This window comes from Mytilus trossulus, chromosome 13 (genome assembly GCF_036588685.1).
Source record: "Mytilus trossulus isolate FHL-02 chromosome 13, PNRI_Mtr1.1.1.hap1, whole genome shotgun sequence".
NCBI classification, from domain to species: domain Eukaryota; kingdom Metazoa; phylum Mollusca; class Bivalvia; order Mytilida; family Mytilidae; genus Mytilus; species Mytilus trossulus.
In genome coordinates this window covers 43590393-43605664 of record NC_086385.1, presented here as the reverse complement: position 1 = coordinate 43605664, position 15272 = coordinate 43590393, and the positions used below count along the sequence as shown (strand labels likewise).

The window sequence follows — 15272 nt, the reverse complement described above, 5'->3', positions numbered from 1 at the left end:
AAAATATCTAATATATTTAGTTGTTTAACCATGAAGTCAAAAATAAACATGCGTGTAACGAATATTTGAAAACGTTGAAATATGATATAGTATAGTCACGCTAGCAAAGTATATTTGTAGTAATCAACTATCCTAGATTTGTATGATTACTAGTACTTGTAAACACTATGTCTTATTTCTGTTTTAAAGATCTTCTGGGATCCAATGAGTTTTTCCGAATAAAAACACCTTCGAAAATATGCAATCAAAATTTGTATTGGTTGATTTAATAAACAGATGGTAGAATAAAGTTTTGTAAGATCATTGTAAGCATAACGTGTACACATGGTATGTATTTTGATTAGTTTGGACATCTTTGTGTTAAATAGCAATCATGGTAAAGTATAATTAACTAACTAACTGCTGATAACATATCTTGTATCTGTATATTTGTTTTGAAATTAAAGATGAATATATTCTTGTATATTGAATAATTACTTTACCAAATTCGTAACTATTGTAATAATTATTGACATTGCTAATTATATTGACTCTAAACCTGTTTCGTATAAATGTGAAGGTTTTGTATAAAAATACAGTTACGATAATAATAAATAAATCCATAAAAGGTCTTCGCAAAAAGCTATACAGAAATATTTTGTCTCTATTTCTTAAATATATAGCTACTTACCCGCATATGCTAAATTAGCGACAAAGAACCCCATTCTTGATTTTTTCTTTCGTTTAATCAATAATCCAATAACAGTTATATTCAATATAAAAATTCCACCGAATATACTTAAGGAAATCCACTTAAATATTCCTTCAAAAGTCTAAGGTAAAATTATTAAATATAGCGTATGAAATACACATGATAGGACAGACAGTACATACTTTTCTTGTGAATATACTAAAGAAGATCCACTTTAATTAGTATTCCTTTAGAAATTCAGTTATAAAATATGAGGTATAGAATTTATTTCAGCTGACAGGTATTCTGATTTTCGGTGTATTTTTTTTACCATATATGTAAAAATACAGTTAAAGCTTCTGAATCGTGCTTATTTTCATATTAACATTTTTCAATTTTGTCTGCTTAAGTTGACCTCCAAATGTTATCGTTTCATGAATGTGACCTACCGAATTAGACTATTTACCGGATTTGATATCACATAAGCAACACGACGGGTGCCACATGTGGAGCAGGATATGCTTACCCGTCCGGAGCACCTGAGATCACACCTAGCTTTTGGTGGGGTTCGTGTTGTTTATTCTTTGGTTTTCTATGTCGTGTCATGTGTACTATTGTTTGTCTGTTTGTCTTTTTCATTTGTAGCCATGGTGTTGTCAGTTTGTTTTAGATTTATGAGTTTGACTGTTCCTTTGGTATCTTTCGTTCCTCTTTTATCAATATAACGGAACTTTACCTGATTGTCATACTGATCAACCTTCTGTGTAACCTAGTACAACCTACCATATTTTTTATTTGGACAAAGCAATTTAGTAGTTAAACAGCTGTATTTCGTTTAGTCTTTTGATTGATGTCGTTTTGTTTCTTGAATTTTTAATGGATTTTTTTAATTTTTATTTGAGTTCAGTATTTTTATTGTACTTGTTTGTATACTGTTCTTTACTATAACAACCATATTGACTTGTATTTTATAGAACTTTTTTTTATTCATAAGACAATCGAGAAATATTTGTCTCTAACATTGTACACACTGCTAACATTGCTTTCCAATTATATTTTTGTCCAACTTTGATTGGCGAAACATAGCGTACGATATTTCTTTTCATGTCACATGTGGAGCAGGATCTGCGTACACTTCCAGATCGCCTGAGATCACCCCAGTGGTTTGGGGGATTCGTGTTGCTTAGTGTTTAGTTTTTTATGTTGTGTCTTGTGTACTATTATTTGTCTGTTTTATTTCAACTGTATAGCCATGGCGTTGTCCGTTTTTTTTTCTCTATCTGTTTGACTGTCCCTCTGGTATCTTTCGGCCATCTTGTGTAATATTTGAACCGATATCAATTATATAGAAAGACATATTAACTAATATGCATTAAGGTTAGTTGAAACATAGCACAGCCTTATGTGAAATATGTAGGACGCTGATTGTTGTGTTCTAGTACGTGAGGAAAAACTAATTTAGTTAATTTGGCTTACTTTCATCTTTCTGGTGAATTCATTCGCTGCATTATTGGCGAAGATGGTTTTGTTGGTATGAATCTGTGTAATATTGTCTTCATTCATGGTTGTTAAACACGTAGCTGAAAAACATAAGAAAATAATTTAATTTTGGATGTAACGCGTTTTCTGATTGGCTGACATCGTTATGTTAATCAGTCTATAGGCATAATTTTGTCATGTGACCGTGACGTCCCAGGATGAGGAACAACTGTTCTAAAAGAAAAGCAAACCCGGAAGGCTTTCGATACGTCAAAGTATGACATTAATTTTCGAAATAAAATGAAGAACATGTGAAACAATCACCAATGAAAGAAATATTAACCACAATTGATAGTGTAAAATACGTCTATCGGATTTTGCACAAATATCAACAATACGATGAACAAATATCGTTTAGGATGCTTAATTTAATTAGTTATCATTGGTTCCAGGATTATAATTTTGTACGCAAGACGCGCGTTTCGTCTTCTTAAGTGACACTTAAATCAAAATATGTTTTAAGCCAAACAAGTCAAAAGTTGAAGAGGTAAGGGACATAAGCCGATAACAGTCCATTCTGTAAAATATTGGACAGGTCTGAGGCTGCAGGCCGAAGACCTTTTTAATATTTTACAGATTGGACAGTTAGAGGCTTATGTTTTACTTAAAACATTGTTTAACACGTCGAAAAAGGTAAATTATTGAAAAAGCAAGAAATGATTTATGTTCATCTAGTTTGAAAATTGTTTGGTGAATAAACTTTCTTAACATTCGAATATATCCTAAATGTTGTCTCCTTAAAACAGTAGCTCAACTTAAAAAAAAATAGACAAAAAGAATGTACAGCTAAAGGTAAACAACATGTATCGCTACATGAAGAATAAGACACAGTGTATGAGTATCATGAATTTTGCGTGCGCAAGGACTGCTCATAGTTTCCGCTCATAGTTTCTGGAATACCTTTACATACGAGTGTGTTAAATTGTTATACGATGATGACTGATGTTCCCATATTTTGACTATTTTATTGATTGTGACTGTTTATTTAACGCATCATGTAAATGTAACGGAATTTGATGAGACTGTTATTAAAGTGAGAGGGTTAGCGCTATAGAACCAGGTTTAATCCACCATTTTCTACATTTTAAAATGCCTGTACCAAGTCAGGAATATGACAGTTCTTGTCCATTCGTTTTTGATGCGTTTTGTTTTTTTATTTTGCCATGTGATTATGGACTTTCCAAATTGATTTTCCTCTGAGTTCAGTATTTTTGTGATTTTACTTTTTCATAATGGATGAAGTGATGAAAGTATATTCTTAATGCAAAACGATGAAAGAGAGGTCGTTGTTAGTGATTGTGTTCACTGTTGTTTCAAACTTTGCAATTGGATGAAAATCAAACGTGTATTCAGAATCTATTCAGACATTATTTCAGTGTGGATTACAAAGAGGATATAGTCAAAGCAGCTAATAATGGCAAGTTATATAAATATATACTATTTCAAAATATAGTCCTCTCCTACTAGTTTCTTGGGTTTTTTCTTTCTGCAAGGTCATGTCGCTCTTTTTTCGTTTATTTGTGTGTTTTTTAAAATGTTACCGAAACGTAATCTTGTCTAGATTTTATTTTGAAAAAAACTTTTATAAAACGATCACTGTGAACAAAGCGCGAATCGTATACACGATTAGTTTGTTTGACAGATAAAATGCGGTAATGTCTTCCTTTATACTGCTTCCCATATTCATTGTCGTTCATAAGCGAAGTGTTGCATTATATTCATATTTAAGCAATAACTTAAAAAAACAACAACTTGTGAATCAACGCCGAAACCTGAAAATCATTATAATCCCCTAGTTCATAAAGGAAGTTCTAGATTCGAACTTTGTACACATGATAAGGTTTAGGGTGTTCATGACCCTTGTATTGCGGCATGATCTATCAAATTTTAGAAGTATTATTTTATTGCTTTTTTTATTTTGATTGTAGTTGAAATGATGTAAGGAAGAATAAGAGCAACACCAGAGGTCAATTCTGATTACCTAAAGACGGCCGAGGATAAATCTTTTGAACTCTTTTGAAAAAAGAAATTCATTAAGGCAACAAAAACAAGACATACAACAAGCATGCTTAAGTTATTGAATTAGTGCTAAAGGAGAAAACCCAAAAACATGAGAAAAATGTCTGTGATATAAGTGATGGTAGTGTTACAATTCAATTTAAAAGTGATTTGTTTCCTCAAGAAACCGTTTTGATGACAAAAGTGTTGAATTGGAAGGTGACTTTAATAAAATGTTTTTTTTAATTGTCATTTGTTCTTTGGTTGTATTTAAGTTTGTTAACATGATGAAAACAATCGTAGTAATTAATACTTTTTTTTTATTTCAGTGATTGAACTATCACCTGTAAGAATCAGCTATGCTACCTTTAGCCGTCCAATATTTTTAAGAAAGAAGAGGTCTATTCTTAAAAATATTGGACAGCTAAAGGTAACATAATGGATTCTTACAGGTAAATGATAGTCCAATCACTGAAATAAAGAACAGGTAAAACAATAGAATGACGTCACAACAATGTTTTAACATTGAGGATTCAAAATTTTAAATATTGTGATTAATACGGCTAAGGTATTCCCTGGGATAAGAAAATCCCTTGTTATTCGTAAAAGTCACCGGCATAACAAAATGTGAAACAATTGTAACGAGAAACACATCTAATTGATTTATTAGGAATTCAACAGACAAAATAAAATATGTGGATCCATATGGACAACCCATGTTTTACATTGATCTATTTATCATTAATTATATGTATGTATTATTTTGCTTCTAATGTTATTTTGAAAGTTAGTGCTGATCCTTTTGTATTGCAATCTATTAAAGAATTACACTAGTTCGCAACAGTTTTATTTTTGCCATTTCAACATAAACATTACATCATTTTTTTCTTGAGCTATAAACTTATAAAGTGTTAAGAACTATACATATTTTAATACATACAGCATGTACATCTTCCACATTTCAAATCTATGTACAAAATCAGACAGTTTTCAACTTAATGTATATATTATGCCATTGATATATTAAAGCGTTTGAAATAGCACTTAGGAATTTTCCTCCGAATTTAGTATTTTTGGTTATTTTACTTTAAATTTTCATTCAATATTCTAAATGTATATGGTATTTCTTATTGAATTATTTAGAATCGCACACACAGAAAATATTGCGGTCACCATCCTGAACACTTATATATATTATTTATCATAGCAACATACTATATGATATAACTACGTTTTATTTTCTTTCATTAACATTTCAGTATTTGATTTTGTTTATTCCTGACAGAAATGAAAAACACACTTTGGATTGTATGCTGTTTCAAGTAATTAAATAAACTCAAGGTCACTGATTGTCCATTTCACAAATTGGGTTGAACTGAAACAATTCATTCTGAATAACTTCCTATTATTGATTTTCAGGATTTACCAATTCCAGTAGTTTTGTATCAATAACACGGTTGTAATGCTTTTAGTGTGTGTTGATTCCTATACTTAATTCAAATAAAACTCCCTTGTGATTCGTTACTTTTATACCAGACTGTTTTATTAATGTCAACAGTACAATGGATGATAGTTTTTAAGATTATCCAATTTGGAATTAATTGTACACTTAAAAGTTAAAGTAGTGCTGAATTATTTTTTTAAGATTGATGTTAACTTTAATTTCATATACAAAATGATTTTTTTTCTCTAATCAACTGATTTACAATTTAATCAAAACTTGTATCATTTTAAAAACGAAGACATACATAATTTGTTAAAGCAACATATATTTTAAAACTACTCATACTTTTCTGTTTAAAACGATTTCAGTAATTTTAATTGATAAAGTTTAATTAGATATAGGATAAATGGTGGTATGAGTGCCAATACGACAACTCTCCACCAAATGACAATTTATAAAATTAATGTAAACCATTATAGGTCAAGGTACGACCTTCAACACAGAGCCTTGGCTAACACGAACAGCAAGCTATACAGGTCCCCAAAAATTAGTAATGTAAAACCATCTCAACGGGAAAACCATCTGTCTAATCTATATAAAGACGAGAAACGAGAAACACGTAATTACATAAACAAACGACAACTACCGTACATCAGATTGCTCACTTTGGATTTCTCATTATAGCGTAATGTTGTTATATGTTAAGTATCAAATGAATGCAAGAAACGTAACTGTTTTTTTATAATGCAGAACTGGAAGAAATTAGTCCTGAATTACTTCCTAAATTTAGTTTGAGGATTTCAGAATTTTAATAACACTTTTACAATAATCTTTGTGTGTGTTGATTCTTATATGAAATTCAAATACAGCGCCCCTGTGAGTCCTTGATTTATATCAAACAGTTTTAAAAAAGATTACTATTAAATGTCAACAGTGCAATGAATGTAAGCTATAATTACGCCTTATGTAAGAATCTTGGATTTTGATAGGTTGATTGCCAGTGAATTTGTCACCAATTTACTGTTATCAAAAGAATATCGTTATTTTTTTACGCCGGCGGGGTATTTGCCAAAAGGATATGACTTTTTCCCCTCTCTGCCGTGATATTTGCCTTATAGATGCTCAACGTGTTTTTGAACATTAACTTTCGGTGTAATTAAACAGATATAGCATGTTCTTAAGGGGTACTATTAAAAAATACCAGTCTCGAGAATGAATTTCCCTCGACTTATGGCTCCCGAAATATAACATTCTTTTGACTGATATTTTTCACAAATACCGGGTACCTCTCCTTAACATGATATATCCGTTTAAAAGTTTATTCAAGTTACAACGAATTCCTAATTCAAGTTAATGTGAAATTATTTAATTTAACCTTTTTTTGTGTTACTTAAGAATTATTTGACGATCCTGTTGAAACTCCCAAGCGAATGGTTTTGTTGCACAGAATAGTTTTATTAGTTGCTATAGAATAGTTGGCACACCATTAACAGTTGTAATGCTTCAGATGCGCATATCGACAATCAAAGTCTATTCGGTAATGGTCGAGTCGTGAATATTTTGAAAGGAATCAGATCTTTGCAGAAATGAAATTTATCTACCATTTTCGATGATTTCAAACTTTTATATAACTAGCTTAGAAATGAACGGAAAAAGTCGTACACGTGATCGAGGTAGAGAATGTTATTGGATCGACAAATAAAAGACAAATCCACAAAATGATAAACTCCAAGAAAATTTAAACGGGGGAGTCCGACATCAAATAAATTAGATAACAATATCCAAATTTCGAAAGACAGGTAATTCATTGGCACATGCCTTGTAACATATCCATTTAGTTAGTTTGAGTTTGATGTTATATCATTATAGATAAAACAGTTTTTTCAATGTATTATACCATTTGGTTGAATTATGTAATTATGTTCTTTCCATGGCTATGGCAGACATTTTGAAAATTTTAAAAAAGTATTGTATCTCAAATACAATTTCTACTATGTTTGACAAATTTGGAAACATTCTTTTTTAATTATTGCCGTTTCCATGGTAATAATTGCTACCCACCACATTCCAAACTCTGGTCCGCAGTTTCTCATAGTGTTCAATATTATTATTTAGTTCTACCTATATTGTACATTCGAATCCAAACAACTATTGTTGCCAAAAAGTATTGAAGAATCAACATAATACTCAACATAAAAAAAAACGTATAATAACAATATGTCACCCAATCGTGGAAGATATTAGCAAGCACAATCGCGGAAATTGTTCAAATGATGAAACTAGTATGAAAATTAGCACAAAGTCTCAATATTATATAATTTTCATTAAACAACTGCTGGCCATTAAAAAAAATACTGATTTTTCTTGAAACCTTTTTTTTTGTTGGCCTTCTTATAGTAAAAAAAAAAAGATATTAGGTTTGGTAGCTACCTTCCTTACAGGTGACTTATCTAGAATTTGCGCATCCGCGAAAATGTAATAAAAATGCATTCCAAAACATTTGAACTATTTACTATATATTTGCTGTTTTTGGATTTTTAATGATATTATGAATTGGTTTGATAACATTTTGAAGGTTATGATACACAAGCGTTAATCAATTTTGCACATGCGCAAATTATTTATAGACATTAAGCACTATTTGCATGCACTACTAGGGCACACTTGTATGAATCGTAGCTCATCTGATTACTCTAAAATAGGGCCTCTTCTAGAGATGCACAAGTAAGTGTAACTTCTATGACGCCACGTTTTGAAAACACGCCCATACAGTTGCAATGATCAGGGATTCGACGGGTAAGGCAACAAATGTGGTTTATCCTGAAAATGGCTAAGCACATTAAGTGGGATTCTACTGTTCTACGTGATATATTGCGTGATAATGAATCAGGTGCCCTCACTCTAGCTAATATTGCGACACATAGGATGGTAGATTCTTTTTATGTATGTTCAAATATGACTAAACTATACATGCGCATCAAATAACTGAATGTGTTTTGCTTGAATTGTTAATGTTCGCTTATGAAATCTAAACGAAGAAAATATATTCATTTCCACAAAACACAAAAGGATTACTTTAAAAAGCTCCAAAGTCTTTGAAAAATGATGAACTAGTTTCATAATTAAGGATAAGTAAATTTGGATTGGAGCAAATGTTTGCCTAGGTTTATCATATAACAATTTAATTTTGGATGTAACACGTCTTCTGATTGGCTGACTTTATTTTGTAATGAGCCCCTAGCAACAATTTAGTCATGTGACCGTAACGTCATCAACGTTTTTTCATGGTTTTCTACGATTTAAAATGGACTTTAGCATTAAATTATAAGAAATGACTGTCATGACTGTTATATTTTTCTGTCTATTCGAAATAACATAAAAAATGTGGAGCACACTCTCAAATAACCCGATACGCGCGTAATTCAGTGTGCACCAAGTTTTTTTTTTATGTTATTTCTTCATAGACAGAAAAAAATAGTTCAGTCATTCCTTAATTAGAAAGGTTACCTACCGGTGATTGTTTTTCCATCAAATAAATGATTTTCTTTCAAATATAAGATCATTATAAAACTATGTATGTATTACTAATAAACAATTTTGTTGTGCATTATTTCAAATTTAACATTCATTCTTTTATACGAACATTTTCTGTTTTCCTATTTGCTAGATGTTATGTTGCATTATCTAACAAACAAGAGAGATATTTTAGTCGTTTAACAATAACGATAATGGTATTCAATAAACGAAAGAGATAATGTAAATGGCATAACAAGATTTATCATGTTTTGCATTACAATAAAGATAGATTTGTTGGATAAACCAGTGAGTCTTTTATTGGGTTAAAAATAGAGCTACTGCTTTATATTAGCTTTAGCGTTTTTACATTTTACTTCGTTAATAACAATTTCTGAATCATGTCTCACATTTGTTCTAAATATAACTTGCATGTTGCTTAACTGTAGATTTAGAACAAATATATTGATTTCAAATGTGTTTGACTTATTTCCCCTTATCATAGAATATAGCAGGTTGAGAAAACTCAATTGAAACTGGAAAAAGTATTGTAGTTAGATACATAAGAAAACTATTCAGGAAATCCTGTGTACATCTGAATGTTAGTTAATGTGTTTCGCATGTGTTTTGCATTTATAAAAAAAGCAAACCGGATTCATGTTATTAATCGTTTAATATGTGTAAATTTGATTTGATTTTATTTCATGTAAATTTCATTAGTGTGATGTCTTCCATCACCCATTTTGCCTTCACATGAGTATGTGTGCCTTAGATTTCTTATCTTAAAGTCATATGAAACTTCAATTTAAAAAAAAATATACATACGTTTGTTTTAACTAAACAGCTAGTTTTTAATAGAAACCAATGTACATAAACTTCTTTCTCAAGAAAATTCTACAATATGTCAATAATTAGAAGAAATGTACTAAAAGTCTTACTGATATGATTTCCTTTTACACTAAATTCAGCGTGACCTTTCTTGTTCAAATCCGGTGATCGCAATACGCATGAATCTGACATCAATAAACTAGTATCTTATAGTATACCTTATATGTGTGCTCATTATCCCTACTTTTTTGTTGATTGTTTACTATAAAGGTAACAATTAGTAAACTACGGCTTTAAAACACGACAATGAATTAGCTGCCATTTTTCCAAACATAAAAAAACGAGACATTTTTTGTGACGAATTTATGATATGGATGCGTAAAAAAATATAAAATCGTACACAAAAGACTAAGTTTATGATATATGCATGCATTGGTTCAAGAATTGGATAAATATGATTGTTTACTCGTTTCATATAACTTTCATAAGTTTTGTACATTTCTTATGAATAATATAGATCTTAAGTATTTTAAATGATATTTACATCATACAGTGGAATCTTATCAGATATACCTAAAGTTGTACTCACCGTTTGATTATTTAAAGTTCCTGTTATCCACGAAATAGCTTCAAATTAATATCTTTATATTTCTCAAATGAATTCCTTTCACATTATATCTCAATTCCACAAGAAAGCAATACTAGTCATATATCAATGCAATAATTTCGTGACATTTTTAAGAAGTGATTAAACTTTCTTTTAATTAGAAAACATCACTTTATAAAAACAAACACTTTCCTCGATAAGATTAAATCTGCATCTCCTGACAAGAGGTTATTATACCAGATATTAATCAATATTTGTGTTTTGCTTCGAATTCTGGCATATTTAATCATAATCCTGGAACATTTGATAACTATTGACATATATTTGAGCGAAGTATCATGTGCAAAAAAAAATTATATGGACAGTTGATAATATGGTTATTTCTTACTAAGTTCATGTCAGAAATCATCAGTTGCAAAAAAGAACATATCTGTCTAGAGATGGACAATATAGTTAGTTAATCTTGAATCATGCTATATTATATTATGTTTTAAAGCTGTTATTCATTAGCGTGTGAACGAAAAACACGAAAAGAAAAAAATAATGGAATTTGTTATTTCGACAGTATAAATTGGACAAGCCATGATATTTGTAGGCGTATGAAAGTACCAGGGTTAAATGTTTTGTGTGCAGTTATAGTAGTCTGTTGTTGTCATTCATAAATGTTTCTCGTTAATCCTTGTTTCATTAGAGCCGTGGTTTTTCTATTTGAATGACTTTGATTGTGAACAAAGACTCTGTGTTAAAGGTCATATAGATTTTGACCTATAAATATTTTTTTTAAAGTGTGATTTTTATATTGAGTTTTATCATCGTTTTTCTTTTAATTTATATTGGCAATTTGAAAAAAACAAACAAATTTGATTGATAAATTTGAGACTTAAAGTTTATTTTTTTTCTATCAAAGTCTTTTCTCTGCGAACTATAGAAACCAAATTCAAATTACTATCGATCTAGTATTATTCGTTTGATACCAATTTTCTTAGGTCTCGGAAGTATAGGTGAACCACGAATTCAAATGTCCAATTAACAATATATTTTCTATCTAAATATTGTATACAGAGATAGGCAAAACCACGAAATCAAAAGTCCACGAATTTGTAAGGAAATAGTTTCAGCACCATTAAGCTTAATAAGTGAGCTGTTAGATCATTAATGTGCGACAACTCATATTGGAAGATCTATTAAACATCCTGCACATTAAAATAATTGACCATCAATATGTTCAATGAAATGAAATGAATATAATTGTTCATATCGTAGATATCGGTTCCCTTGTGTCCTCCTCTGTCGTTAATGGTGTGACATATTTACTTTTGCTTTTGCATTCACATTATAGTAATGCTCATACATTGTTTATCCGCAATTAATTTCGTTAGAAAGTGTAAAGGTTGCCATTACATTTACATATAGGTAAGGATCAACACAACGTTGATACAAACAGTAGTAGGCTAAGTGTACTGCCTTCAACAGTGAGTTAGACAAAAATGTATGACAAAAAAAAACCAATATCAATACATTCATGACCTTGCAATAGATAAGAAAGACAAAACCCAACTCTTCCTACAAATGTTGAGTTTATGTTTCCAATCTATTGATTCAAGATAACGGTTTCCTACACTTGTTGTCAGTATTTCGGTAAATATGATAAAGATTACCTAACGGCCTTCAGCAACGACCAAAGCCCATACCGCATAGGCAGCGAAATGATTATATATAACAAAAGTTTATTTTTAAAAGACGGGGACTTCAATTTAACTCTACATTAGGCTATCCTTCTACATACTACTGAACATGGCGTTTGTGTACAGTAATGATCGGGTCTGAGGTAAAATAACATTTATTTTTATTCATTTAAGGTAGATCACCAGTATATATTTTTTGAGACAGAATTTTTTTATAATTTGCCAAAATGAAGACTTTACTATGCTCTTTTCAAAAATCTAATAAAAAGTATGGGTCACCGTGCTATTTTTCAAGCAATGAGTCGTTGAAAATTGCCAAAACTTGGTTAGTTTGTTCATGAAAAAACACGTTAATGTGCATAAAAAAATTCTATGAGATAGAATTTTGAAATAAATTGTAAGAAGAAAGGTTTCATAATATGTTTTAAGAAAATAAAAAGAAAACATGGTGTCACCGAACTTTTTTTCTTGCTACAAGTGAAAATAAAAAATTTCCCTATTAGACCAGTATACATTTTGTACTAAAAGAGTTATCTCCCCTTAAATAGCTCATTTGAAAAAAATGACTTTAAAACCAAATAAAATTATATTTTTTAAAATATTTTGTATAATACGATTATTTTACAGGTTTTCTTCAAATAGAAAAAGCAGTCTAACTATTGAATTGCAAATTTGTTTCTAAATTTGCAGATTAAGGCAAATAACTAGACCGATTTTATACTGCGATTGTACAATCCAAGATGGCGGTATACCATCAATCTACCTTAATTATTTATTTATGCAGGGATGTGGTTTGATTTATTCTGTCTTTCATGTGTTTTATTTTACATGGCATTATATGTCCATTCACCTGAGAGATAGAAATGTACTTTCGGGTTCATCTGATACAAAATGTTTCTCGTATAACTTTATTATTATTTCTTCTGCACCTTTTTTTATTATTAGACTATTTCAAAACTTCAAAACTTTGGATTTTTATGACTTGTGATACATTTGTACCATGTCAGACAAGACATTGTTGGCATAACAATATAAAATGAATTAAATTAATTTATAACATATGATATGGTCATCTCAGCTTTTATAATCCCGCGAAACACAGTACATGGCATGCATTTAATTTCGAATCTTTCTGTTAAGGTGGTAGACCTAGGTTAAGGGAAATAACTCTTAAAATCATCAGTACGTTTTTGTCAGCCATTTTCATAAATACGTTCTATTAGCTTCTAGGATACATAGATTATTTTCAATCTGTTTCAGGTAAATGCTTCAAATACATTAATAAAACTTGACTATTGCAAACGCATCACTGAATGAAAGAGTTATCTCCCTGGAATATGGTCTACCCCCTTAAGCCGACGAATATCAAATGAAATTTTATGAATAAATTGCATGTAATTTTTTTTTATTAAAGGCAAAATTAGTGAATTGGTAGTAAACATTTAAATTTGAAAAGAAAATCTCTGGAGAAATATGCATTGTTCTTTACTGAAAGTTATGCTTATTTTAATGATGTTTGGTATACTTATCACAAGGGTAAAGATACTATGTTTTCAGATTGGTACTGTGATTTACAGAGCGATGACATATTTACTCATTTTGCGGGTTAAATATAAAATAGTTTTAATTTCACACTTAATATGATGAACTGATTTGATTAAAATTTCAGTAATTACAGAAGTTCGACTTCTGTAATCATACTTTTCAGTTTTAAAGATTTATGTTAAATCACTTTGGAGATTATTTTACAGAATTGTATAGACTGTTATCTGTCTTTCTTGGCTAAGAAAATGTTTTTGAAGAACAGTGACATCAACCGCGACTATTGATGCAATTATTACAAATCATTTTATTTGCAGCAGGTAAAAAAACAAGTCAGCAAATGGTTATTCATGCTGCAATTTGCATTCATTTCATTTTACAGAACTTCAGTATTCAATACTTACTGTTAATGAATAGTCTGCAGAACGTTAGTATCCGTTCTTGTCAATGTTGAATAATCCGAACAAAAAAAAAAATCCTTTTACTTGGGGTTAATAGTTGTAAATTGCACAGTATTCCTTTCGAAAACATATTTATACATATTTATACCACATCTTCCTATATCTATTCAAACTCAATTATGATCCTGGGGCATATATATGAAGACATCATCAAATTACCAATTTAACAACAACTTAGCATTTAAGTAGAAAAAAATATATCGTCAAACCGCCACGCAACAAACGGATGATATTATCACACCATCATGTTCTGAATGATAACACTGATAGCATAGCAATGAAAACGTAAATATAAACTTAATTGCACATTAATGATCATGGTTAAGTCGCATCATGTGTCTTTTTAATTCTAATACAGTTTCTCTTTTAATTTATTACGTGTGTTTGTACGTGTCAGATTGCATTAGGAACGTAGAAACAATTATGCATTCAACAGTAGGTACAAACACACATGTTGCGTTCAAATTAGAAAGTATAGCTGTAAATAAACTCATAATAGTTACAAGGATTGAAATTTAGTATTTGCATTTGACTCGTGTTTCGTCCAAAAAAGTTTCACCTTAAAAAAAAGTTAAAAAGGCCAAATAAATAACGAAGATAAAGATCATTGAGGATCAAATATTCGTAAACCTTTTGCCAAATACAGCTACGCTAAGATATTTATAAGGAAGATAATCATTAATATTCAGAAATTTAAAGTTTTGTTAATAGTTTATTTATGACTATGTCCATTTCAATGATAATTTATGTAAACACCAAAAATGAATAAGGTTGCACATGCAATATACATTTTGTTATCCTATTTAGTCGAATCTTACCACCTTAATTCGACATAAAAAGTAGGCATAGCAAATAAAATCACAAAGAATGCATCACCAGGTTTTGAAAATTTTGGTATCATAAAGACATGCATGAAATTTATATATATCACATTTGCCATAAATAATAATATGGATGTGCATTATATAAAAATGCAGTTCAAGAT

General features: G+C 30.1%; 1 protein-coding gene across 1 annotated transcript in view; it reads right to left on the bottom strand.

Annotated features, from left to right (window-relative positions):
- Positions 1 to 14298, bottom strand: part of LOC134694395 (mesotocin receptor-like) — a 43419-nt gene extending 29121 nt beyond the window's left edge. Inside the window, exons 1-3 of the mRNA XM_063555403.1 lie at positions 14231 to 14298; positions 2147 to 2250; positions 671 to 812 (exon numbers count right to left, since the gene is read on the bottom strand). Of these exons, the coding sequence (XP_063411473.1) occupies positions 671 to 812; positions 2147 to 2233 (229 nt within the window). The 5' untranslated portion in view covers positions 2234 to 2250; positions 14231 to 14298. The remainder of the gene's footprint in view (positions 1 to 670; positions 813 to 2146; positions 2251 to 14230) is intronic.
- Positions 14299 to 15272: the final 974 nt, after the last annotated feature.